The sequence below is a fragment of the Pelmatolapia mariae genome, linkage group LG17, assembly GCF_036321145.2.
Source record: "Pelmatolapia mariae isolate MD_Pm_ZW linkage group LG17, Pm_UMD_F_2, whole genome shotgun sequence".
NCBI classification, from domain to species: domain Eukaryota; kingdom Metazoa; phylum Chordata; class Actinopteri; order Cichliformes; family Cichlidae; genus Pelmatolapia; species Pelmatolapia mariae.
The window spans coordinates 16,711,225-16,735,965 of record NC_086242.1 but is presented as its reverse complement, the minus strand read 5'-3'; the positions used below and the strand labels follow the sequence as shown (position 1 = coordinate 16,735,965).

General features: G+C 39.5%; 1 protein-coding gene across 2 annotated transcripts in view; it reads left to right on the top strand.

Annotated features, from left to right (window-relative positions):
- Nucleotides 1-846: 846 nt before the first annotated feature.
- Nucleotides 847-24,741, top strand: part of LOC134646646 (liprin-beta-1-like) — a 28,179-nt gene continuing 4,284 nt past the window's right edge. Inside the window, exons 1-18 of one of the 2 annotated variants that reach the window (XM_063500503.1) lie at nucleotides 847-998; nucleotides 9,365-9,444; nucleotides 11,643-11,848; nucleotides 13,399-13,479; nucleotides 14,443-14,556; nucleotides 14,698-14,808; nucleotides 16,970-17,062; nucleotides 19,001-19,118; nucleotides 20,388-20,449; nucleotides 20,537-20,603; nucleotides 21,181-21,299; nucleotides 21,513-21,586; nucleotides 22,399-22,453; nucleotides 22,763-22,916; nucleotides 23,717-23,852; nucleotides 23,932-24,054; nucleotides 24,215-24,365; nucleotides 24,578-24,689. In XM_063500503.1, coding sequence (XP_063356573.1) covers nucleotides 9,381-9,444; nucleotides 11,643-11,848; nucleotides 13,399-13,479; nucleotides 14,443-14,556; nucleotides 14,698-14,808; nucleotides 16,970-17,062; nucleotides 19,001-19,118; nucleotides 20,388-20,449; nucleotides 20,537-20,603; nucleotides 21,181-21,299; nucleotides 21,513-21,586; nucleotides 22,399-22,453; nucleotides 22,763-22,916; nucleotides 23,717-23,852; nucleotides 23,932-24,054; nucleotides 24,215-24,365; nucleotides 24,578-24,689 — 1,840 coding nt within the window. In that variant the 5' untranslated portion in view covers nucleotides 847-998; nucleotides 9,365-9,380. Of the gene's footprint in view, nucleotides 1,026-9,364; nucleotides 9,445-11,642; nucleotides 11,849-13,398; nucleotides 13,480-14,442; nucleotides 14,557-14,697; nucleotides 14,809-16,969; nucleotides 17,063-19,000; nucleotides 19,119-20,387; nucleotides 20,450-20,536; nucleotides 20,604-21,180; nucleotides 21,300-21,512; nucleotides 21,587-22,398; nucleotides 22,454-22,762; nucleotides 22,917-23,716; nucleotides 23,853-23,931; nucleotides 24,055-24,214; nucleotides 24,366-24,577; nucleotides 24,690-24,741 lie in introns of both variants that reach the window. The other variant, XM_063500502.1, reaches the window with a different exon arrangement.

Here is a 24,741-nt window from a genome sequence, read left to right as displayed (position 1 = left end):
GATAGACATTTTTTTCTTTTAAATCCTCACAGTTGAGTAAGTACAACAGTTCAGTAAAATACCATGCGACAAAACAAAATGGCAAAATAAATGTTAAAAAATTGCACAAACGGAAAGAACTAAATGAAAGAGAAAAAGTAAAAAACAATAAATGAGATATGATAAATAGAAACTCTTAATAATAATTTCTCTTTTACAAAGAGAAATTCTTTTACAAAGAGAAATTCTTTGTAAAAAGATTTAAAGGTAAAAGTGTAAATGAAATCATCATCATCATTTAGAGGTCACTACAGTGGATTGTCTGTCTCAGCTTCCTCTGTCACACTAACCCTCTATGTCCTCCATTGATATATCAGTGGAGCTGCTAAATAAGAGGAGAAAAGGAAAACCAAGCTGAGCATTCATCTCCACTGCATCCACTATCCCTCCTCTGTATGTCAGAATCATCTCAACCTTCTGTGTCTTACTTTGCTCAGCATCTGCTGTCCCTCATATACAATAATAAATTAAGAATAACATACAACATTATATTAGCCTACAATGGGATGACAAAGCTCATATAGAATACTTTCTTAACACTAAGGGCAGAAGATGTTTTTTTTTTTCATTTTTTTATCATGAAGGTTGGAAAATTAAATTATCAAATACCACAGATAAAAATTACTGAATTTAAAGTGTTGCTTTGTGGCAGCAGTGAGAAGGACACAAGAAATGTCTTTTTTAGTCTAATTTCAGAGGACATGAGTTTTATTGTGAAGGGCAAAAGCGATTCTTCCTCTGCTAACGGATTTTATGCTTTTATTCTGAAGTCATGACCTCCTAAAGTTTCTTCCTGTGTGGCTTTAACTTGACGCCGCACTCTATCGCCTTGTTTAGCTGGATGAAAACTTCATTTCACAGACAAATTCAATGAGAAGGTGAACGCCGACCATGAAGCTCCGTTGAAAGGCGGCCAAAGAGTTTGGAGTAAGCTAACTGGAGACTGCAGGACCCCGTCGGTAAAACTTTTTCTTTGGTCGAAAACTGTAAGTTTTCCGAAGTTTCAATGAAGTTTTTTACAGTTTTAAAAACAGAGTTACTGTTAACTGTTGACTTTTCCAGTCTTTACTAAAGTGCTTACTTGACTTCTATGGTGTTAAAAAACGCTAAAGTCATCTTGTTTTCTGTTTAATTGGACTTGAAGCTAAAAACGATGTGGACGTGTTAGCTAACGTATTAACCCAGAGGTGAGCTTTTTTTTCTAACTTTTGCGTATTCATTTGAATATTGAATATATTCCCTATGTTAATGGCTATTTAAGATTATACTGCACATATGGCAGCCTAAAGTTAAATAGCCATAATTGTGTTGAGGTATTTAAAAGGGGTGAATTTATTGTGATTTTATGATTAGTATTTTCCTCTATTTCTACACCATCGGTGAACACTTCTATAGAAAATCTCCCCGGGTCTTACTGTGATATTTCACTGCAGTTTTAAAATGTTATTTGGTATTAAATCACCAGCCCATGCACCACACATGTGTTTAAATTCCATGTTAACAAAAAACACATGTAGATACTAATAATCCATAGAAGTGATAAAGTTATTGGAGACAGTACATTAGGTAATGATTTTTTTTTTCAAAGCATTGCAGTTTCTTTTAATGCTTTTAATTGTGCTAGCTTTGTATGTGAGGACCCTTATTGCATCACATTTTATTTATGTATCCATAAATGTGCAGGCCAACTTATGAATCACTGTCGTGAACCTCCAGTCAGACTCAGTTTGGCGCCCAGCATCATTTAGAAAATGCTGTAGGAGCCAGCACTTTATAGCTGCTTCAGGTCCAGTGTCAGCTTTTTTCATCATCAGCCTGAGACTTATGCAGCCTTTGTGTGGGTAAAAGTCTGCAGTGTACTTTTTTTATTCAGGAAAACCCCCACTCCTGAGGCACATGACCCCCTGGCAGTGCGCTACTCTCCCTACCTCCCTCTGATGACGTCTTGGCCTGCAGGCAGAGAACCTAAAACATAACAAAAGATTTTATTTCCCTCTCTGTCAGTAACCACATTTGTATTCTCACCTCACTCATTCAGCCAATGATTCATGTCTCAGAAAACCCATGCTGATGCACACTTGCTTGCACAGCCATATCTGATGTTACAGTGGCATAGTAAAACAAATTTTCCAACTGCTTAGTGATTGTTTAAGAGACACAAATAAATAAGTCTAATCTCCTGGAAGCTTGTTTCCTCAGGCAGCAGGCATTTGTGTGTGTGTCAGTCAGTCAGGACAAAGTCCATTATTGGCCCATGGCAGTAAACTTGCCTTGCAATAAGATTTACATGGCACACTCCCCAAAGTTTTCTAGATTTAGATTTTGTTTTTCTTAAAGCCACGTGTCCAAAAATTCTACGGGAGCCTTTCTATCTCAGGCACCTTCTTCTTCTTTTTTTTCCCCATGATATTTGCATTCCTTGCATTCTTGGTGCAGTTCTCTTGTGGTAGTGTATTTTGAAAGAAGGGAGGTGTCATGTTGAAGCCACATGACATACTGGGATGTTTACATTCTTCTGAAATTAATTATAATGTCTTAATCTAAAACATTTGTCTCACAGGAACAGATTTAAAGGCTCATTCCTCTCTAAATTCAGTAAAATTGATGCTAAAGACTCCTTTATGATGTGACAGAAGTAATATAGCAGCTGCTGGACTTTCAGCTTTTATTGCAGTGTGTGAAGGGATTGCAGGAAAATTACAGTGTCTTTGCAAGAGGAAGACATTTCCCCAGAATTTGCCAGGAAGCACTTCCTGACAGGACTGAGTGAAGGTCTTCCTGAGCGTAAGGATGCCTCTGTTTCAATCCTGTTTACAGTTTCAGCCCATTTATTGGAAGCGCTTATAATGGCGTGAGTAATACTAGGACTTCTGTGTTACGTTAGTGATAACAAAGGCAACAAACTGTAGTTTTTCTTGGCTTGCTGAGATCTCTTACTCATTTCCTCCATAGCTTTTCTTTATTTTGTCAATTTATTTTTCCCCTCTAGTTTGAATTCTGCCTGTGATGTAGTTTGGGCCACGTGGAAAAACTGCAATAACTTGGGATCAGAGTCGTGGTGCTACCATGTGAGGCTCTAAAAGACAAAGACTTGTTTGTGTAGCATGTTGCGGCAGCCGGTGCTGCAGTGAGAAACACAGCGCTGGTTTAGTGTCTGACGTTACTATGAAACAACCTGACCTCACAGTAGCCCAGACTGAAAGTTCAATGCACCATCTCTCAGGGGGAAAGGTAAACAAAAGGAGGGTGTTTGACTGGAGCTTTTAACGGGGCTTTTTCTTAAATTGGGTGGCACAGGAAGACCAAGAGCAAGGCAGGTGGGCCAGAATATTCAATCATAAAATGCAGTGATGACAACTGGTGTGGAAAAACATTAGGTGCAGCCCTGTGCTCCAGTGCACAAAAGCCTGCAGATGATTTTTGTACTGAATAAGTTTTTATAAGTCGATTAATGTCTTAGTAACTTTTGTCATTGTTATTAGCTGTCAGTTCAGCTCAGGAGGGTTCAATATCTCTCCAAACTGGAACACAAGCTTTCTAAATTAAACCAAAGGGGTGTAGTAATGAAATCTGACTGTCATATTTCTCTTGATAATAAGTTCAGTAGCTGTCTGAGGTAGAGAATGGGGATTTAATCAAATCCGACTAAAACAAATGTTTTAAAAGGAATGGCAGCAATGTAGGTGTATTGGAGACGGTCTGTATTCAGTTATAGTTTCAGATCTGGTTATATTTGCAGTTTGTTATTTTAATCAAGGGTGATGGTGCTGAAGGAGAAGCGAATGCATTGATTAAATTACTTTTAAAGAAGAAGTAGTCATGAACTTATGGTAGCAAGTTATTTTAAACTTGTTCTCAGACTTTTGACTTAAAGTGTCACACAGATTTACAAACCATGAGCAAAAGTATCGTACAGCTGATTATGAGCAGGTCTAAACTCTTCCTACAACAAACTGGGTTGCAGTACTTCACCTTATGCTGCTTCTTATGCTACAGTCTGAAATGCACATCTGTACCACAGCTGGAGGTAAGTTATAGGAGCACGAGGCACCAGTAGAGGCGTGTGTGTGTTACAGAGACCGACCATTCAGCGTATGGTCAAGTAATCCCAGCCTATTTTTTTTCAGATGCTTCGTCCCTCCCCCCTCCCCCTTCTATATCACTCCAAATGCATCTGGTTGATGTTAAAACCACCTCTTAGCCCCAGAAAAGTCGAGTTTGATTCTCTTACTGATTTCTTTCTTTAAAATTGAAAAACTCTTCTGTCAGATGGATTTAGATCAGTAGCATTGATTCCTTTTTTTGAAAAAATTTATTCAAATGGCAAGAGCAGAACAATAAGTGAATGATGTCATTAATGCGGTTTTATAGTGTGGTTTTTATAGTGTTAGATGGCCTCTCAGACCTCCACAAAAACGCTGTTTTTAGGCCTCTGAACATATGCTTTTTATCCATTGCCTTTGCAATTATTGCCCTTTTTAAAATAAAAACTTTAGTTTAGAGTGAACTAAGGTTTGTGAGCAATTTATTCATGATGGATATAAGTAGATATTTGCTTTGTAAAAGTGTATCAAAAGAGCATTGTTCAGTTGAATAGGCTTGGAGTGAAATGTCCACCTCTTTCATAGAAGTTTACACTCTGACTGGTCCCAGCAGATACGTACCCCTCCCTAAGCCTGGTTCAGGCAGAGGTCCCTTCCTGTTAAAGAGGAGTATTTCCTCACCACCATCAACAAATGCTTGCTCATAGAGGGTCATCTGATCACAGTCATCCAATGGTGTTTTCTTTCTAATATTGTATGGTCTTTAACTTAAAATATAAAGGGCAATTCTTGTGAAATCAAGTTAGAGGTTGTGTCTGCTGTTTTTGTTTCCCGATGTTGTTTCTCCTGACACTGACGATCAAAAATTATGCAACAACCAGCTGGGCGTACAGAGCAAAGACGTTGGCCTAAGGAAAAGCTACAACCACTTGAAGCTGGCTCTGCATCGTCTCAGTATCATCACATCATCTCAATATGTGGGATAACAGTGATGCTCAGTCCCACAAAGATGTTTGTGGTCTTGATGGTATATTTTAAAACAAACTGGAGGCCAATTGTGGTTAATTTTTTGCAAAAGTCTGTGATGTGGACGTGTTTTCCTTCTGATCAGTGTTTTCCTGGTGTGTCTGAAAAGGTATCTATGATAGTTGGGACCAAGCCTCTTCCTTCCTACTTAAGACAATTAAAAAAAAAAAGGAAAAAAAAAAAGGGTTAAGCAATTTCTTTAAACAGCTGGACACTATCTTTTTTTGAGGAAAAATTACTTCAGCAGGACTGAATGTTTGCGTGTGTTTCAACTTTCATCAGGGAAGAATAGACTTTGGGAGCTTTAGTATTTCTAGCACAGGATGGATCATGTGTGATGTCAAAACAAACTACTGTGGTCAACAATGGAGCTCCATGGCACAGAGGAATAGGATATTTCTGGCTCTAGCAGATAGACAATACTTGTTTATAGGATCAGTTCTTTGCTGCGTTTAGTCTTTTTTTTCTTTCTTTTTTTGGCTTGGGGTAAAATCTCTGAATCCATTTGAGTTGTCTCCATGTATATGACACGCCAGCTTTTGTTTGTTGTTTCTTGTTGGCATTTTATCTTTTCCCTTCATGGGTCAGTTTAAATGTCTTGGGCTTTGACATAATACAGTCCTTGGGGGATTTAGTGTGAAGGAAAGAGGGTCAAAAAGGTCAGCAGGAATGTCACTGCCTGGTATTAGTGTTTAGTTTGTGGGAGAACTGGCCTGCTTAGGAATGTATGCAGTCATCACTCCTACGCTTCAGGCATCAGACAATATTATTTCATATGGACCCTTCTTCACAAGGCCACAGATGGACTCTCATCTTTAGGTTTAGCCATATTTTTTTCATATATATATATATATATATATATATATATATATATTATTATTTTTTTTTTTTATAATGGATGACCTGTTCATCACTGATGTGAGTAAAAGTGGAAAATCCCTGACATTTTAAAGGCTTTGAGTCTAAAGAATGACCAAACCAGTTTTTACGGAAGGCTTCAGTGCCATCTGTTTGCTGCATGGCCAGCACAAAATTGACTTTTATTTTCGTGTGCTCATTTAATTCCCATTTTGACTCTTTTTCCAGAGATAAATTGACCTGGCATTTTGACTTTCATGGGAATTGTTACTAAATGGGATTTCACATGAAACTCATTCCAGTTTCGATGTGGCTTTTATCACATGACAACATAAAAAGATGGAAATCTCTTTCAAGTACGCAAACACACTGTGATTTAATTTATATTCAAATATTCTCATTCTATTTCATATCTCCTCAAGGGACAAAAAATGGGACCATTAAGGACAGCTGAACAGAGAGTGAGTTAGGGTGTCTTGTGAATGATTTCATTATTTACATGTTTTGTTTTGTTTTTAAATTTCAAAAAAGTGTTTCCAGCAACAAATATGACTCTTGAGCTATATATTTCCTCCAGAGTTTATTCAAAAAGCATCCTGTTTCCATCAAATCACAGAGTAAAGCATAGTAGTAGCAGTCGTAGTAAGAAGTGCATCAGTGGTGCGCCTCCACCCTCATTCCACTTGGAAACTTTACAGTTTATATGGAAAGCAGGTTGTTATATTTTCAGATGCATGTGTCTGCATAACCAGGGTTCTGTTTAGATTCAAGCGTAATGATATGTTGATGTTGTACTACAAATACAGCACTTTGTATGACATTTTGGAACAAACCTACACCCACTTCTCTGCAGTTAAACCAGGCGCCAAAGCACTTAAGGCTCCTTGTTTTAACAGCAGACTGTAGCAAACCCAGTTCACATATTGAGGTCATTGGTCTTAATTAAGCCCTTAATGCCAATTTCTTATCCTACTGGGTATGACACTGTGACCCCACAGAGGGAGGAAATGAGGCGAAGCCATTAGTCCCCCCTTTTTCTTTTTTTTTTTACTATGTGATGTCTGAACAAGTGGGGTTACTGTTTTTATGTCGGACAGCTGGGCTCTCTGTGCCATATTGTTTACTATTTCAGTTCCTCTAAATCAGATTTTGTTTGAAGCGATAAGTGGCCAGTGCAAGTAAAAGAGAGACATGTGATAAGTGTTTGAATCCACTGGTCATGGGTATATTGTCCAACTTTGTTATGGAAGTTTGAAATGCCGAGCATGCCGGGGCTACAAGGCCTGAGACCCCTGGGAGAATAGGGCCATTATTTTAGATAGGAGCCTGGCCATGAGCACTCGTGACTGCCCACTCGCCGGAAATAAGGGCTTCTGGGTAATAAGTCCTGGAAATCACTTTGTTTTTTGTCTCTGAGGCAGCCAGTCCTTTTTTTTTCTTTTCTTTTTTGTGTCGCCGACTGCAAGGGTAATTTGATGCAGCAGTCATTTGAAAAGGAAGAATGAGACCTTTTACTGTAACAAGATTAGTGATAACTTAGTTATTTCTTTTTCAAGTGGAAATGTAAATGCATGCATACAGGCAGGCTTTCTGGTTCAAAACAGGTTATTGTGCATCAACAGTGTAATTTCCTTACCAGTAACTATAACAGGGACAAGGGTGGCATCAAAAATATATGTAAAGGACTCTTTAGGGAATTGCCTGATTCACCAGAAATGGCAGTTTACTGTTGTTGTCTTGCTTTTCTTTACTGCACATGTTAATTTTAGTTGTTTAGACGTGGCATGAACAGTTTGCAAATTTGTCTGCCTACTCTTAGGAAGTGGCTCTCCAGTCCTGTTTTGGATCAAAACATCCCTCCCACCAAGTTCCAGTGTTTTCACCACAGTAGACTTTGAGACCTGGCATTTTAGGGAATACTGACATTCTTGGTTGAAAACATGTCCAGCTAGTCCAGCGTGTTACATCTGCTATATTTTAAAAACTGTTACTGGGTAACATTAGGAGTGATGTTTGCACAAGAAAAGGGCCAGTGTATGCCCACATTGTTTTTAATGCAATGTCAAACAAATAACACGACATATCATAATGTGGACTATTATATAAAATGTATGGAATGCATACAAATCCATATTTTATCCCAAATACAGCATTTTAAAACACTGGTTGTTTAAACTGAGGCATTTTACTATTTCATGAAAAAAAAAAATATTCTCATTATCATTTGAATGCAGCAACATATTAAAACACAAAACTTGGGACAGGGACAACAAAAGGCTGGAAGAGTAAGTAGTACTAAAAAGAAACAGCTGGAGGAACCTTTTGGCGCTAATTAAGTTAATTGGCAATGGGTCGGTGACATATTGTCTGTATAAAAAGAGCACTTGAGAGAATCAGGGCGAACTCGCCTGCCTGCAGTCTAAATCTTTTACCAATTAACAGCATTTAGCCATCTTTTGTTTTGGGGGGGGATTTCTTTGTAACCTCATTTTTAGCCATCAAAGTAGCCAAACAAATACTAGACATTCATCCATACCCTCGTTAGCCTGATTCTGATTCTCACTTTAACTCTAAAACCAAAGGGTTCAACCCTCAAACAAAGTTACAAGTTTGCCAATGTAATCATTTTTAATCATTTAGATTGTTTTTAAAAAACAAACTGTTTCCAACAAAGATGACTTCAGATGTTTAATCTATTCAGTCTTTGGTTTACTGTGACAAACCAGTCCTTCATTCAAGAGCTGGAGTTAAGTCTGCCCATCACACAATCACTTTTTGAACAAGCACAATTGCACACACATTCAGTGAGTGTGTGCTTACACCTGAGCGTTTTTCAAAACACTGACATAAGGCCAACCCTGATGCTTTCAGGGAACATTTGTAAACTGTAGCTTCAGAAAATTTGTAACATTATCCAAATAAACACTGCACTAGTGTCATTAAATTTCTGAATTCTGTGAAGAGAAGCTGTCGGTGCTGTTGTCTTAGGGGCTGTTGATGATGTGATATGTGGTTTCATGTGGGCATGAAACACTATCCTCATCACACGGTGTATTTAGAAGTTGTAGTTGAGTGCTGTTAAACATCTATTTAGCCAGATCCAGTTTGAATAGTTGCTTTGATGAAAAGTTGAAGAGCTTTTAGGCTGTAATGGCAATACTTTTACCTCATATGCAATACTCCAGCAGTTTGGGGGATGGCCACTTTTCAATCTTTTCTGTCTTACAACGATCAAAGTCTGTTTGTGAACTGATAACATAAAAAAGACTGCTGCAGGCATAGCTGCAGACACCATTTTTGGCAGTGATTTGATTTTGAAGTATATTTTAATGCCTTTTAGTTCCGGCCAAGATCCATATGGAGTTTCCCTTTTTTCTTATGCTTGTCTTCTCTTTCAGAACAATTGAACACAAGATGATGTCTGACGCTAGCGAGATGTTGGCAGCAGCCTTGGAGCAAATGGATGGGATCATAGCAGGTAACCACAGTGAACATTTGGACTCTAAGACCTGGGAATAGCACTTTTTCAAGTGGGCATGGTAAGCTATGAGGGTCTAGTCACATCTGGAAATCATTAAATTGCAAATACAGAGTCTAGCAGACAATAACGCAGTGTGCCCTCCTCTCACTTTTACCTGCAGTTTAATGTAATCCTTCTGAATATACATGAGTCTGAAATACAGCTGAAACCGTGCTTCTAGTGGTCTGCCTCCACTGCATGAAGAATTAAAGAAAGTTTCCATTGTCCCTGCCGTGATGGAAACTAATGATTATTCAAGCTCTGTGAGTTTGGAATATAAACCTCTTGCTTGCGAGCTTTTGGCTGCACTCTGTATATTTGTGCCGGTGCAGATGAGCAGACCAGGCTTCAGTTTTCGAGTCCCTACTTTTCCACTGATGTGTGTAATTATAGCACTGACCTTTCCAATGGGAACGAGACGGCTGATCACATGATATCACCCCGTCCCCACTGTTTCCGCAGAAACCACAGGCATCATCAAGCCCCGGTGCCCTGCTACTGTGGGGGAAGCCATGATTGTTTGGATATTTGTTTATCTAGCTCTTTCTTCGTTACCGTTGAGCATCTTCATTATGGCTGACATTTAAGACAGATGGTATAGAGTGGGCTGAAGCACACGGTGGGAACATCATGTACTTGAAATCAGTCGGGATGCTGCCGCATTTGCTTCCAAATAAAATGCAGTCGCCACTTATACAGAGAGATTTAATTGTCTTTATTATCTTATATTTTGTCTGATGGACACCATACAAATATTGTTTGCTCAGTATGTTTGCATGATTGTGGTATTCTCGCCACGTCGGCATTAAAGTATCCAAGAAAGTACCTAAAAGTTGTTATGATGCTTTAATTTGCTGAAATGTTTACTTGAGTAGGAGGAAAATGGCTTCAGAGGGAAAACCATGTGAGCTATTTAAATGAACATAATGGTCTTTGAGAATTTGATGGAGACCCCAATTAAAATGTTCTATGAAGGATGTGAAGAGCTGCAACTGTCAAACAGCTATGTACTTACAGAGTTTTACCTCTGTAGTTGTCAGTGAGTGTCATCCATAACCCTACTCAGATATGGGACTTGCACATAAACTTTTTTTTGTTTGTTCGTTTTAAACGCAGAGGTCACTTGCAGTACTTGAAAAATCTTGTTGCACCTGTGCAGGCAACTATTAAATCTAGTAGTGTAACCTTGTTTTTGTCTGTTTGTCTCCCCACTCACTGCTGTCATTAAAAATGGTGTCGCTGTGTTGGGGCTGTGCAGTTAATCAAATTTTAATTTCTGTTAAAATTTTGGCAAGATAAGAAGTTAATTGAGATGAAAAATGAATAATTTACATAATTGTTTTCCAAAACTGCTCCTGTGTTTGACCTTTTAGCACACTTCACGCCTCTAATTCACTCCGTGCCAGTCACCTCACTAAACTTTTTTTTTTTAAAAAAATAATTAAATTTCATGGAATTAATGAAAAGACAAGGATGTTTTTCTTGAACTTTAATAAATCATTTTTTTCCAAATCATATTCTTAATGACAAAATAATCGTTAGCATAATCGAATAACCCTGTTCTGTACATATGCTCTGCCTCTTGCACATAGCCTTCAAGAGAGAGTACTCTCTCGTGAAAATTCATTATAGAAGTTTTGTTTAATCTTATTACATCATAGAAAAAGAACTGATACATGAGAAATGTGCACAGCTATGCAGCAATTAATTTAAAGCAGTCAAAAGGAGCTTTAGTTTGTTTATACACCACAAGTTAAATCTTCTTTATATTCTTTTTACCACTGACCTGGAGTTCTTGCCATTTAGTGAATGCAACAAAACGCAAAGTCCATAACTCATATTAAATAATATTTTGCACTGTATACTGTAACAAAGATTATTAGCCCCAAAAAAAGCTATATAAATGCTGTAATCTAGTTTGATGTATTTGGTGTTTACAGACTGATATATTGGTGACTGTTTATAGGAATCAATGCAGTAACAAAGGCAATAGCAGTTTTTAATGATTGAAAAAAATAATTGGAATATGCAGCTGTATAAAAGTATGAGTGCACAAGCTATTCATCATGATTCCACCACTCCTGCAGATCAAAGACGAATGTAGATTTCATAACAACCTTTATATGTATCTAAATCCTCCTCCTGCACTTCGCCAGGCTCCAAGGCCATGGACTACTCCAACGGGCTGTTTGACTGCCAGTCTCCCACATCGCCTTTCCTCGGTGGCCTTCGGGTCCTTCACCTGCTGGAGGATTTGCGGGCAGCACTGGAGCTGATGGATAATGAGGAGAGGGACAACCTGCGGTGTCAGATTCCTGATTCCACTGCAGAGGGTCTGGCGGAGTGGCTGCACGGACGAATGGTAAAAAGTGTACGGTTCTATCTAGATTTCTTTGTCTGGTCTTTTAGGTTCAAGTGTGATCGAAAAGTGACATGAATTTCCAAATGAAGACATCTCCTTGCATACCTCTGGACCCCTGTCAGCGTGATTGCTGTTTTTAGATCACTGAGTGGACCCCTTGTTGCTCCATGAAGTTATGTCATAGATTGAGGTGATGGAAGCCGTATCTTTGGTTCCATACATAGACTAACACATAGTTGGTTCACTGCCTCTGTCAAAGATCAGAGGGCGTGACTCAGGTCAAAGGCATGCTTTATGATTTTTTATTTTTTTTTCAACATAAAGAGTTCTGCTGTAAGGCTAAGGGAGGCCACTACAATCTCTTATTCGCTAAAAGCCCTACTAGCCAGGTTGGTCTTCCTGTGACTTTGTCCTGATCTCTGAGGTCACTGGATATGCAAGTGCTCAGATTAGGAGTTTTAAAAGACTGCATCCATGCTGAAAGTGATCAAGAAGGAGTCTACTTTGATGTGGAAATGAGCTGAATTTAAACCCAGCCTTTTAGAGAGGTGGCATACATCTTTGGTCACACCTTGCAGTTACATTTGGGAGCAATAAAAGTTATATATGCCCCTTGAAGAGACTTTTCCATCATCTGTCTCAATTGCATCTTAACCTGTTGAGGTCATTTTGAGTTTATTGCTTTCTTGTTGGATCCATTTGCTCCTAGTTTTGCATCAAATGCAGTTGATTCACCTGAGGATTACATGTGGATAAGTATGAGGAAATGAAAATGTGCTCTTCTGTTCTTACTTTCCTGAGCAGAGAGAGAGTCGCTGCAAACCTAAAACCTTGATTTATTTTTTTAAATTTATTTTATTTATTTATTTATTTGTTTATTTTGTGTGCAGAAATTAGAAAAACCTGTGACTTTGTGCATGGTTCGTATCTTTGCACAGCGCAGATTTAGCCTGGGATGAATTATCCTCTATGCTTTTCATCTCTTGATTGTGCTCCTTTGCCTTTACTGTGACTTTGTTTATACTAGAAGTAATGTTTTGACAGGGTGTGTGAATGATGGAGTTTCTATAGGAGCCTCCCTGCAAATAGTTTCCATCATAAAAACTCATGCTGACTCGGTGTGAGGCTCATGTTTTTCTTCCTTCGCTCCCTCTCGTCTCTCCATTTGTGATATTTGAGAAAAGTTTGCTTTTCGTTCAATTCTGAAATCACTTTCATGTGAGAACACTGATGACCGTCACATTTTCCTGAAAGTCTTAAAACGCATATCAGTTCATTCCTTCAAGGGAAAACCATGTGACTGAGTTATGTTTATACAAGAAAACAGTGTGTAGTTTATCCATTAGGATATCCATGTAGCTCAAGGCTGTATATTTCAGTTTGCTTCTCCCAGGCAGATCTACATTTCAACAAAATTTATATACCTTCTCCCAATTTTATGAGCTCTTATATTTAAAGAAACATTAACTTAAAGCCTTATTTATCTTGCATTGCAAATGCAGCTGTTTGCTCAAACAATACAGATCCCCTTCTGTCATCTCTGATTTCAGAACAACGTCCACAGCTCCGAAGCAGTCTACCAAGAGCGTCTGTCACGACTTGAGAGTGACAAAGAGTGTCTTATTCTTCAGGTGCGTGAGCAAAGCTCTCTGTCACGGCTGCAAAACAGCCGAGCAATTTGTCTTGAATGTGCAATTAAGTGTTATTGTGGCTATTAGCACTTGTGTTATTAGTGGGATCAAAGATGTGCTTTCAGTTCTTTTTGTAAGCTTGCAGCATATTGCCAGAATTAAACAATAGATTTGGAAGAAATCTGGTGGAAGGGAACAAATTATTATTTCTTCATTCTGATTTTAAGCCACAGTGTCACCGCATGTGCACTAAAAATTGCTTCTTTTATGAATTCATAAGCTCGGTTCTGTTAGTACAGGCCCAAATATGTCTATTTTTTTTCTCCAATAGTTGTACCCTTTATTTTAACTGTTAGGCAAATCTGTGCAGGCATTTGAGACTGTTTACATAAAATACACTTTGTGGCAACTACATTAATGCTAGAGGAGGTCTCAAATAAAATGACACTGTGTCTTTGAGGGATGTTCATAGAACAAAATCAAGATCGAATATGTGACATGAAAGTTCAACAGGCTACTTTGGCAGAAAGTGTTAAATTGAAAACGCCTTAATCAAGTGCTCATGATTGTGACTCACTTGAAACCAATCCATGGATGATATTTGATATTAGAGCTGATTACATTTCAGAGCTTTTTCTTGGCCAGACAGATAGTTATGAGTCAAAGAAATTGCTAAGTTCATTAAACAAATAGTTGTTTTCTTTTGTGTTTTGTGTGATTTATCAGTTAGTAGTCAGATTTGGTTACCTTTTAGACAGAGCCAGCTGTTCCTCCCCCAATTTCCAGCCCCGGTGTTGAGCTAAACTCTCTGGCTGCTGGATGTAGTTACATATTTTCCACACAGAGACACATGAGAACAGTGTTGACCACCACACTGACTCTCTGCAAGAAAGTACAAAAGCATATTCCCCCAAAATGTCTCTGTGCTTTAAAGGTCATAAAACATGTTTCACTATTGTCTAGGTAAGCGTTTTAACAGACCAGGTGGAGGTGCAAGGTGAAAAGATTCGAGATCTAGACAGCTGTCTTGAGCAACATCGCGAGAAACTCAATGCTACTGAGCAGCTTCTTCAGCAGGTAAGGGCTCTTTTTATTCTCACATTGAACGCCAGTTAACGGTTGTTTAAGGCAGTCGTCGAGACCACCCATTTTGAAACTTTCTTTTTTCCTGGTAGTATGTTAGTGCAGCCTTTACTGCATGTGAATGTTGCTCCACAGGAGCTTTTGAACCGGACAGCACTGGAGACCCAGAAGCTGGAGCTTATGACCGAGGTGTCCAGCCTGAAGCTGAAGCTATCTACTGTGGAGAGAGATCACAGAGGCAATGAGGTAGAGCACCTTCCTAGAAATGTAGGCTGTAAAAAGAAGAATGCATTCTAATTCTCAGATGCACCTGCACCTCGTCTAATGTGCCGTGCGACTCTGAATCCTGGCAGCCACCAACTTATTGTTTTAAAGTCACAAAGGTCGGCCTCACTCGGCTGGACTGAGATCTGTCATGTGGTGCAACGTGAACTTCTTTAAGGGTTACAGAAGATATTTAAACAGTCCCTGTGCTCCAGCAGCTGTTTCCTGCCAGAATCCCCCCCCCCCCCCCCCCCCCCCCCCCACCACCACCACCACCACCCACCCATACCCCCTTTCTCCACTCTCACAGGCTAAAAAGCTTTCCATACACTGTGCTCGGAAGTTGGGATATATTATGTGTACTTTCCACGCAGTAAAAGGATATAAATTTTTTCCCCCATTTTGGTGCCGTTTAGCTTTAAATGAGAACCCTGATTGGCCGTCGTGTCTGTCCTCGTTTTCATGACCTTATGTTACCTTGAGCAGCTTTTTGACACATTCAAAATCTCACTTCATATTATCAAACCAAACAAACCTATTCTTTCTAAAGAGAAAAGTTTGTGTCAAGCATTATGATGATTTGATTAAAACATATCTAAAGGGGAACTCCTTTTCTTTTTCTTTGGGCTCCCTAACACCAGGCGAGTGTAAATGATTAGTAAAAATATGGAGATTTATATTGATTTATTCTGTAACACTATTAGTCAGTATTTGCTGGGCCCATTTTCCTTATAAATATCCAGAATCAAAATGAGTCCAGTTAATTTTCTGTGCACTCCTTTTGTTACAGTGTAAACGGCAACCAATAGCAGCTAATTCTTTCAGACGCTATATGCCAAGAATAACAGAGAACAGTACAGTAACACATACTCCAAACAAGTGCTGAGAGTGTGCAAACCTCCCCCAAGAAAATTCACTGTCTGGGCAGTATCTGCTTATAAGGCAATGGTATTGTATTTTGTATATATTCATTTAAGCCTACTTTAAGAAGTTTGTAGTACAGTAAAAATCAGACAAGGGTAGCATGACTGCTTTGCTTTGACTACACTAACATTATGCAGCAGCAGGTGATGTATAATGGGTATTAGTGTGCAGTGTGAGAAGATCTTCAATTCATTCAAACTTCTTCAAGCTAACAAGTTTACGAACAGAATGATGACACATATGCACGCAAACGCTACCAAAACCAATAACCTTCTTGTACATCAACATGATGAAAATGCTAAAACAATAGCCACACACAATGTAGAATATCTTACTGTTTGAAGTTGTGACACAAGTACAGAAATCACTATGTTTGTATGTTCTTCTCTCTCACCCTGCTGTTCATCGCATCCACTTTAAATTTGGGAGGTGCGTTGGTGGAGACTTGAGGAAGTGCAGCAGCGAGTTTCGGTTTGTCAGTTTCAGGTCTTTCAAAGGAAGTTCATGACATTAATGGATTCCTTAAGTTTAACCATCACAGCCGAGTACCAAATCTTTAACCAAACCTAGACCTCAAACCAAGAATCTGGGGGTGTAAGAGAAAAGGGGGAGCCAAAAAGTGGATGCATGTTTAGGGGGCATCTGTAAATTGTGGGTACAACAATATAAACTTGGTTCTACTTTGTCCGAACAGGCTTTGCACTTGTATTATGAAGATGTTATACTTTTCATGATATTAGCTGAGTGAGACTGTTTTAAAGTCGCATTTTCTCTGAAATCCCAAACCCTGTTCTCAATACAAATAAAGACGATATAAACAAGAAGTAATCAAATATTTTCTGTGTACCAAAAACAGTCCTCCTTGAAGAATGAAGGGTTTACAATCACAAAAAAAAGTAAATACCCATTGCATTTAAAGTCAGTTTCCCAGGCCTCCTACACTGTTGCTGATTGGGATAAAAGGAGCTTCACATTAATTAACCGTGACCCTTCCCTTAAGTCTAGGATTTGTCTCCATGTGTAGACTGAGCTCCTCATATTCCCTCCTGAGAGACATCAGTCTGAAAATAATGTTGATGCCTTTGGCAAGAATTCTCCTTCTGCTGAAGAAGGGGAGAAAAAAACAGACATCTCTCCCACGCACAGTCTCCACGAAGCTCTCCAGTTCAGGTTTGCATCAGAGTTTAGCGGTTAATGGGAGTTCTGTTTTCCTCCCCAGGGCTTGTACCAGGAAGTGACGGACCTGCGGTTCAGGGTGACTGATATAGAGAATGAAAGAGTGCAGTGTGAGAAGAAACTCAAAGCTACCAAAGTGAGTGTAGTTCACATCCATTCAGCAAACGGCTTTGTAATTGACCATAACCAGAGAATAAGTTTTAATCTTTTGAAACGCATTACATGTTTAAATCCTGACTTTCCCCGTGACATTTTTCTCTGCTTATTCTTCCTCTCCACCCCTCTTCTATTTGGCTTCCACTTTTCCTTTCTTCTGTTATTTTAACATGTTAATCTGTCAACCTGTCAAGCGTCCAAAGTGGAACACTGGTCGGTTCACTGGACTTGAGGTGAAGGTTTAATCTCCAGCCCCCCCTTTTTTTTTTCTTTTCTTTTTTTTCTTTTCTCCTTTCTGGCCCTTAAGATCCTCTAAGCCTGCTCTCCTCCTTCACTGCTGCGCACTGATTTCCTGACTTTCACCACACTTGCTGTAAGTGCTCCCACCAGTACTACCGGTTATTGGATTTCCTGTAAAATCCTGTATTAACTTTTTGTTCTCTACACCTGTAGAGCAAAATGATGTTGACAGAAGCATTGCTAATCAGCAAGTGTATTTTTTTTTTCTTTTGCGTGGGGGGGAGGAATTTCTCCATTTATAAATCTGCACATCTTGTAAATTTTCTATATTAAAGTAGTTGAGTTTTTAATTAGTAGTTTTGTGTGATACTAGTCTGCATGCTGACTGTTATGCAGTTTGTTGATTAGCCTGAGTTTGTGCTGAATCACATCACTTGTGCCACAGTGTGTTAAACAGGTTGTTCAGTTTGCAGTGTTTTGGTAATGGGGCTCTCCACTTATTTTACATATAACATTTAGTTTACCTGAGCATGTGAATTTAGTTGTCGTTTTCCAAATCATTGAACTTATGTAAATATTCATCAGATGGAGGCAATAGTTAAAAAAAACAAGACAGTCTCAAGTCATATGACATTAATGTGTACACATATTTTCAAGGGGCTTCATCAGTACTTTAGTCTAGTCTATACATAGACTGTAGATAAAGGGTGGACTTGCCGCTCTGACCTCACTCAACGGGTCAGTAAGCTACGGTTTTTGAAGACCAAGGTCAGCAACCTGACTGACCTTGTTTTTGGAAGCCAGATGGGAGCCCACTTGGATGAGAACATTGAGTTTAGAGTCATCAGCTAAATGCAAATTTCTGGTGCAGTGGTTGCCTCTGCAGAGGTATTTGCCTGCGCAACGAGATTTGCAAACTGTCTACACACGCTTTGTGCAGTCCTCAAATAACCCAGTAGTATGTAGCTTCATGTGGATGATGCTGTACATGGTAAGTCACAGCGCAGTTCACCACAAACAGGACGACCTTAAAACAGTCTCCCGCTAAAGTAAAAAAGAATACAGAATTAGTGGCTGCAGAGAAAGCTTTTCTTGTTTAACATTCTTTTTCTTCAGCTCCTCGTATGTTAGAACTTTTCTTTTCTTTGTGGCTGGCAAGACCAACAGTAGCACAAGCAAGAGTAGCCCATGGACTATGTATTTGTGACACTGCCCCCTGGTGATGGGAAACGGATACAGCATGTAGACGATGATCTGTGAAGCTATCTGTAGGCTGTGCACAGGACCAATGCAGAGATGCTATATTTTCTAAAGACTAGTTAGACAATAGTCTTGCTAACCAATCTAGCAGCGATTCGTATTGTTGGAAGCAATGTTATGCAGACAGCCAGTGGCACCCACCTGTTAATCAAAGTGAATGCACTCCTAATAACTCATGATCTATAGCAAGGTAAATAACATTTTAATTGCATGCAGCTCTCAGGCATCATTTTTTTTTTTTAAAACAATTTGTTGCTTAGGAGTCACCCTAAAGTTGCTGTGTCTCTAATAATTTAACTTAAGCATTCCACACAAGCATACCTTTCTTTCCAGATTGTTTAATGCATTAGATGCTTTTCTCTGCTTCCTAGTATTAAATGCTGCAGATAAATTATGGCTTTGTCAACCCTCATTATAGGAGGAGCTGCAGCTTCTGCAGGGGCAGCTGGAGGAGCGAGAGTTGGAGCTGAGGAAGTTGAAGGATGAGGGCAGACTGAAGGTGGAGAGCCACAACAGAGCTGAGGGGGCAGAAAGAGGTGGGAGCTGTTTTTAATAACTGTCATGTTATATTTCATGCACTTCAGTTCCAAAATTGGCTTGAGGATTAGAAAAATAGACATTTTCCATTCCAGCAACACTATATCCACCTTCAGAAGCCTTACCAGACAAATATCACACAGCTTTTGTCTGGATTTCTCCATGACTTTTTTTTTTGAGTATCTTACATTTCACAGATAGTCGGAGGTAATTTGAACCTGATTTTTGTTTTTTAACTCCTTATCTGTCTGTCTGTACAATCCATAGCAAACACATCACTATTTTACTCCTTCCACCCCCACAGTTGACCTTATCTTATCCACTCTGATGGAGGAATGTTGTGGTTCTGTCATGCTGGACTGCCTGTAAACATGTTCTGTGCAGTAAAATCTAAAGACAGGAAGGCTTTTGTTTTGTCTTCAGCCATCTCAGCATAGAGGCACAACAAATCCATCAGATGTTAGAAATGAAGCAGGCTAGAAAAATAAATGAGGAACTCAGTTAACGTGCAATTGGGAAACTTGCAGAGAGTAAATGTGCATGCTGCTGACTTCGCTGGCACAAGATTCGAGGCGAAGGTGATTTGATGAGCAACAGGCTTTTCTTAAGTTGAGACATTTAAGTGGAGTAAATGATGCTCACACACAGAGCTTGAACTCTTCAGGGCAGTAGGACAAACAGTGAAGACGCCAGAGTTTCACCTTAAAAAGTTATTAGTGGTGTTTTAAATAGTTTGTTTGCACAGCACAGGCTAGAAGTCTCACATACAGTAATTTTAAGTGGTGCCTCTGGCCAGCCCAACATTTGCCCTCCAAACCAGATCTGACACAACCTCGCCCGAGGGAATAATCTTGCTCTTGAGCTGCTAGATCTGCCTGTTTTGCTGTTGGTTGTGTCTGTGGGTCAGCAGCCCCACTACGCTGGTGTGGCTGCTGGTGGTGAAGAATGCAAGAAATTATACAACATATCAGCCTGTGCACATTTTTAGGAGTTCATTAGGTTTGGATTACGTTATCAAGTGGTTGGGGTGTGCATTTAATTGTGTGGTGTTGCTTGAAAAAACAGACACAGACCCTGTGTTTGTTAATCTGTAGCGATAACTAAATCAAGAGTTCATTGCAAGCTGAAACAAGAGCCCTTCTGACCAGTACACTGTGCCCCAGTGGCTTCATTATTTCTGGTTTCTGTTGGCTGCTTTCAGAGCCCGCAGGAGCTGATGTTTAAATGTTCACAAGTATAAAGCATCTTTTTTCTTCTTCTTTCTCCAGATACTGAAATGTTGAAGATGAAGAGGGTTTTAGAGTCGCTGACGTCAGAGAACGATGAGAAGGTAGTGTGCAGTGCGTCAGCAGCTCAGCAGCAGCTTTAACTCACTTCGAGTCATCATTGCAATGACATAATGTGTGTCTGTCTCCAGGAACGAAGGATTAAAGAGCTGGAGGAGTCCCTTAAAAAGTGCAAAAAGGTGCAGGAACTGGTCAAAGGTCAGAAAATCTAACCTCATAAATTTCAAATGTAGTCACAGTGATATTTATAGTTTTGTTGTTAAAACTACTTCTGCACTGAGTCAAAGCTGGATTTAAAACACATTTTTAGCCCCTTTTGGTTCTTAAAGTGTTCCAAATAAACATAAAACACCTAATTCTCCATTTTAAAAGAGCCAGTTTTTGCAGTGTTGTGCCCTTCTTTACCCTCTGACCCCCAAAACCTGCTGGCGGTAGAAAAAGGCATCTTCTCTTTTGAATAGTAATTGCTAAAAAACTCTGGTGTACTTCACAAAGCTTCCTTTCTGTTTCTATCCATGATTATTTTCATAGAGCTGCAGGACTTTGTGTTGCCGTTACAAATACATTTTCTCTCACTGTGAAAGTATTTGTAACTCAAGTAAGTGCAAAAAGCACCCCAAAACTGACTGTTAAAAGGCCCCATGTTCTTTGTACTTTTATCCACAATGTTGGAATGCTTTTAACACTGCCAATGAACTTTGAAAAGGTAAGACTCATGTTGGTGGTTTTGTGCTTTATGGTGTCCCCGCTGACTGCCCTGACTGTGCTCTCTCAGAGAAGCTAAATGAAGATGACTACCACGATATCCCAGATGATCCCTCGGTCTCTGCAGCCATGGAGGTTGATCAGGTCACTGTAGAGTTGGAGGGGGAGGCAGGAAGGAGCTTGGGCGAGGTAAACACAACCTCTATCAAAACAGTTCTGACACAGGATGAACCCCAGACTGTGGACTTCCTTTATAAAAACTCAGTTTTGGCCTCCCACTCTGAAATTGTTTCTGCCAGGAATTGAGAGCTTTGGTTCTTGCTGTTCTGTTTGTTGATGTGGGTGCATGCTCTGCTTTAGGAAAGTGTGTTTGCTTCATCATGCTTTTATCTGTTGTCTCAGTCTGTTCCATGCATAGCGGTGCTCTCTGAAATGAACGAACTGGACAGAGAGCGACAGCTTCAGGCAGCCGGAAGGTAACTCAAGCTTTCACATCTGATTGCTGTAATTAAAAGACATCGTTCTTTTTCTGCTTCATTTGACCCGTGAAACTAAATAAAGTAATTTACATTTTGTGCACAAATATCAGTCCACTTCTAGGTGATGTCTGGGAACTTTAACCTTTCTCTAATCAGCGAAACATCAGCTTGAATAAATTTAGATTGTCTAAAGGTGGTGTGTTGGCGATGCTGTTTGCTTTTAGGGACGCAGCGTCAAAGTGTAAAAAGTTAATAGCGTTTACTGTTGTTGCTGAAATTATTCAGTCACTTGAGTCAATTTCTTTCATCCCTGCGTTAGACCTCGGTGTGATTAGACCTTTAAGGTTAGTAAAGGTGTTGGGAATCTGAGGCTACAGAGCTTTCCCTACCAGTAACAAAAATAAAGGTGAAATTTGTCCCGCACTGCATTTACAACAGGATTGAGTAGAGTCGAGAAGATTTGTGCCAACATAAAAGGTCTAATCAAGGAACCGATGTGAAAACGCCTGTGTGGGTGTACTTTGAGTGAGCAAAGGCTTTAAGCAGAACAATTTTTAGGTACATCGCATTTAAATGACTCTGTGAAACAATTGCTGCTAATGGCTGGTTAGCAGAATAGTAATTTAATGCATTGTACTGATTACACCTTCACAAATTTCATTTTTTTCCTTTCTTTTGGTTGATTTTTTTAACACTTTAATTTTAATTATGTAATATTACTTCTACTTGATGTTAAGAACATTTCTAGACTATTAAACCTTTTTTTTAGCCTGTGCTTGAGGCCTGAATTCTCATTGTTGTGATTTCAGTACCTTAGACGTCCCAGAGTCAAGCAGCTCAGCTGGAACCAGCAGCACTGATCAAGTAAGACAAGGCTATCTCTGATGTGCTCTGGCTGATTATACTGTTATACTTAATAGAATTATTATTTCTATAATAATATATTCTATTGTTATATCAAAAATACTCATTACTATTTAATTTTTTTTTAACATTTTGTACTAATTGGTAGAGTAGATCCTCCTTGTTATGAATGATTAGCGCCAGTCACAGGGTCCTCTGTGTAAGCTTGTCCTCCTCTGACACCTAGTGGTTAAACAGTGCAACTGATTTTTTTTCCTGTGATTTGTACTTTAATTCTTCTGTATATATGTGTTTTTTTCCTCCTCATAGGGCCTAAATAAAACAGGACCTAGTTCCTCTTCTCCAACTAAAGGAAACGCCACAAGCGAGGGGAATTTTGGTACCAAGAAAGCCCGCGCTTCATTTGGCCGGGGCTTCTTCAAACTACGTGGAGGCAAGCAGACGGGCAGCGCCCCAAACCTCGGTGAGCTTTGCCATCTTGTAGAAGGCATTTGATTTGTTTTTCCCTGTATTTGTTTATGTGTGTGTTTTTATTTTATTACTTATGTTCATGTTTCCTTCATGGCTCTGTAAATTGTGAAGATCGCACCCGGAGTGCCAGTGCACCTGTGTTAGGTACAGTGAAGCAGAGTGGCTTTTTGGCCTGCAGCATGGCAGCTCTGGGTGAGACGGCTGGATGCACTGAAGCCAGCACTGACACGTCTTACATGAATCCTTGTCATGCTGGTCTTTGATAGAAACACTCTCCTAAAAAATGAGTGTTTCCCAACTTTGTTGTTGCTGTTGTTCGTGACATCTTATGTTTATGAGTTTATAAATATAATTGTTTTCTCTTTCACTGTTTCAATATTTATATCTCAAAGATCTGAAGAGATAAAACCAGACTGAGTTGCAAGAAAAGTTGGAAACCACTAATTAAAGCTATTCTTTATTGGGATTTCTTTTTTTCTTCTCTCAACCATTTGCTTGCAGCTTACTCTGACGTGTTTCTATCAAAGATATCACAAAAACATCCAGTTGTCTTTTATCCATGACATTAAACCATCTGCAATTATGCCGTTTTTAGTGTTTTTCCAGATTAAATTTCTTTTGCATTACTTATTTGTAAATGAGTAGATGTTTGCATGTGTGATGCTTCTCCAGTTTGTGTTGTTTTCGTCCTGTTTGAATCCAGAGATCTCTGGAATCTCTCTGCTCATGGTGGTGGGTCATCCATGCTTGCTCCAGCTTGTATGGTCTCACATGTGTAATTGACTTTCACAGCTGAGACGGAGCACAAAGGCACAGAGCACCTTGACTTGGCCGGTGCTCCTCCACGGAAATCCCACGATAAATCGCCTCCAACGTCCTCGCCTGAAACCAAAAAGAAGTCCAAAGGGTTCAAGAGATTCTTTGGCAGGTAACACTCAGCGACGCGTTGTGGGTGTTTGAGCTGGAGAAATGTATCTTTGATCATTTCTAACGTAATTGCGATGCAGGTTAAAGAGGAGCCACTCTACCTCCTTCAACCTTGATGATGCAGCCGAGATGGAGTTCAGAAGAGGTGGAGTCAGAGCTACAGCCGGCCCCAGACTCGGCTGGTCACGCGACACCAAACAAATGTAGGCGCTCAAAAACCGTTTTATCTTAATTATAAACCTAAGTAAAATGTTATTTTATTAATTATTAACTGCTGCATATAAAGGCAAAACTACAAAGTGTTTTTCCCATTTGAGGGTTTTAAGAATGCTGTTTATTGATGTTCGTTCTCTCTCCTCTCAGTGCTGTTGATCTTCCTTTCTCACGGTGGAGCAAAGAGGAAGTTTGCGCGTGGCTTCATGAGCAGGGCCTCGGGTTTTATGTCGCGCAGGGTCAAAGCTGGATCAAATCAGGACAAACGTTACTGCAAGCATCACAGCATGACTTAGAGAAGGTAACTGTGACGGCAATAGAAATATGTTGTCCATGTATACATCTTCATATTTTCTTTTTTTTATCTTTATACTTTTAGTGCTTATAAACCTATATATATTTTTTAAAGAATAAATGAAGAAACAAGTCTGTAATTATGCCACTTCATGTGAATTACACGATTTGCTAAATTTCTACTAAAACAGGCAGAATAAACGTCACACTATGTTTCAGGAGCTGGGCATGAAGCACCCTCTGCACAGGAAGAAGCTGCAGCTGGCCCTGCAGGCTGTCGGATCAGAAGAAGAAGATCTGAAGGGCAAACTAGACCACAACTGGGTGACGAGTGAGTGCCGTCGTCTCACGGCCTGCACGTATCATCTCCATTAGCTTTGATT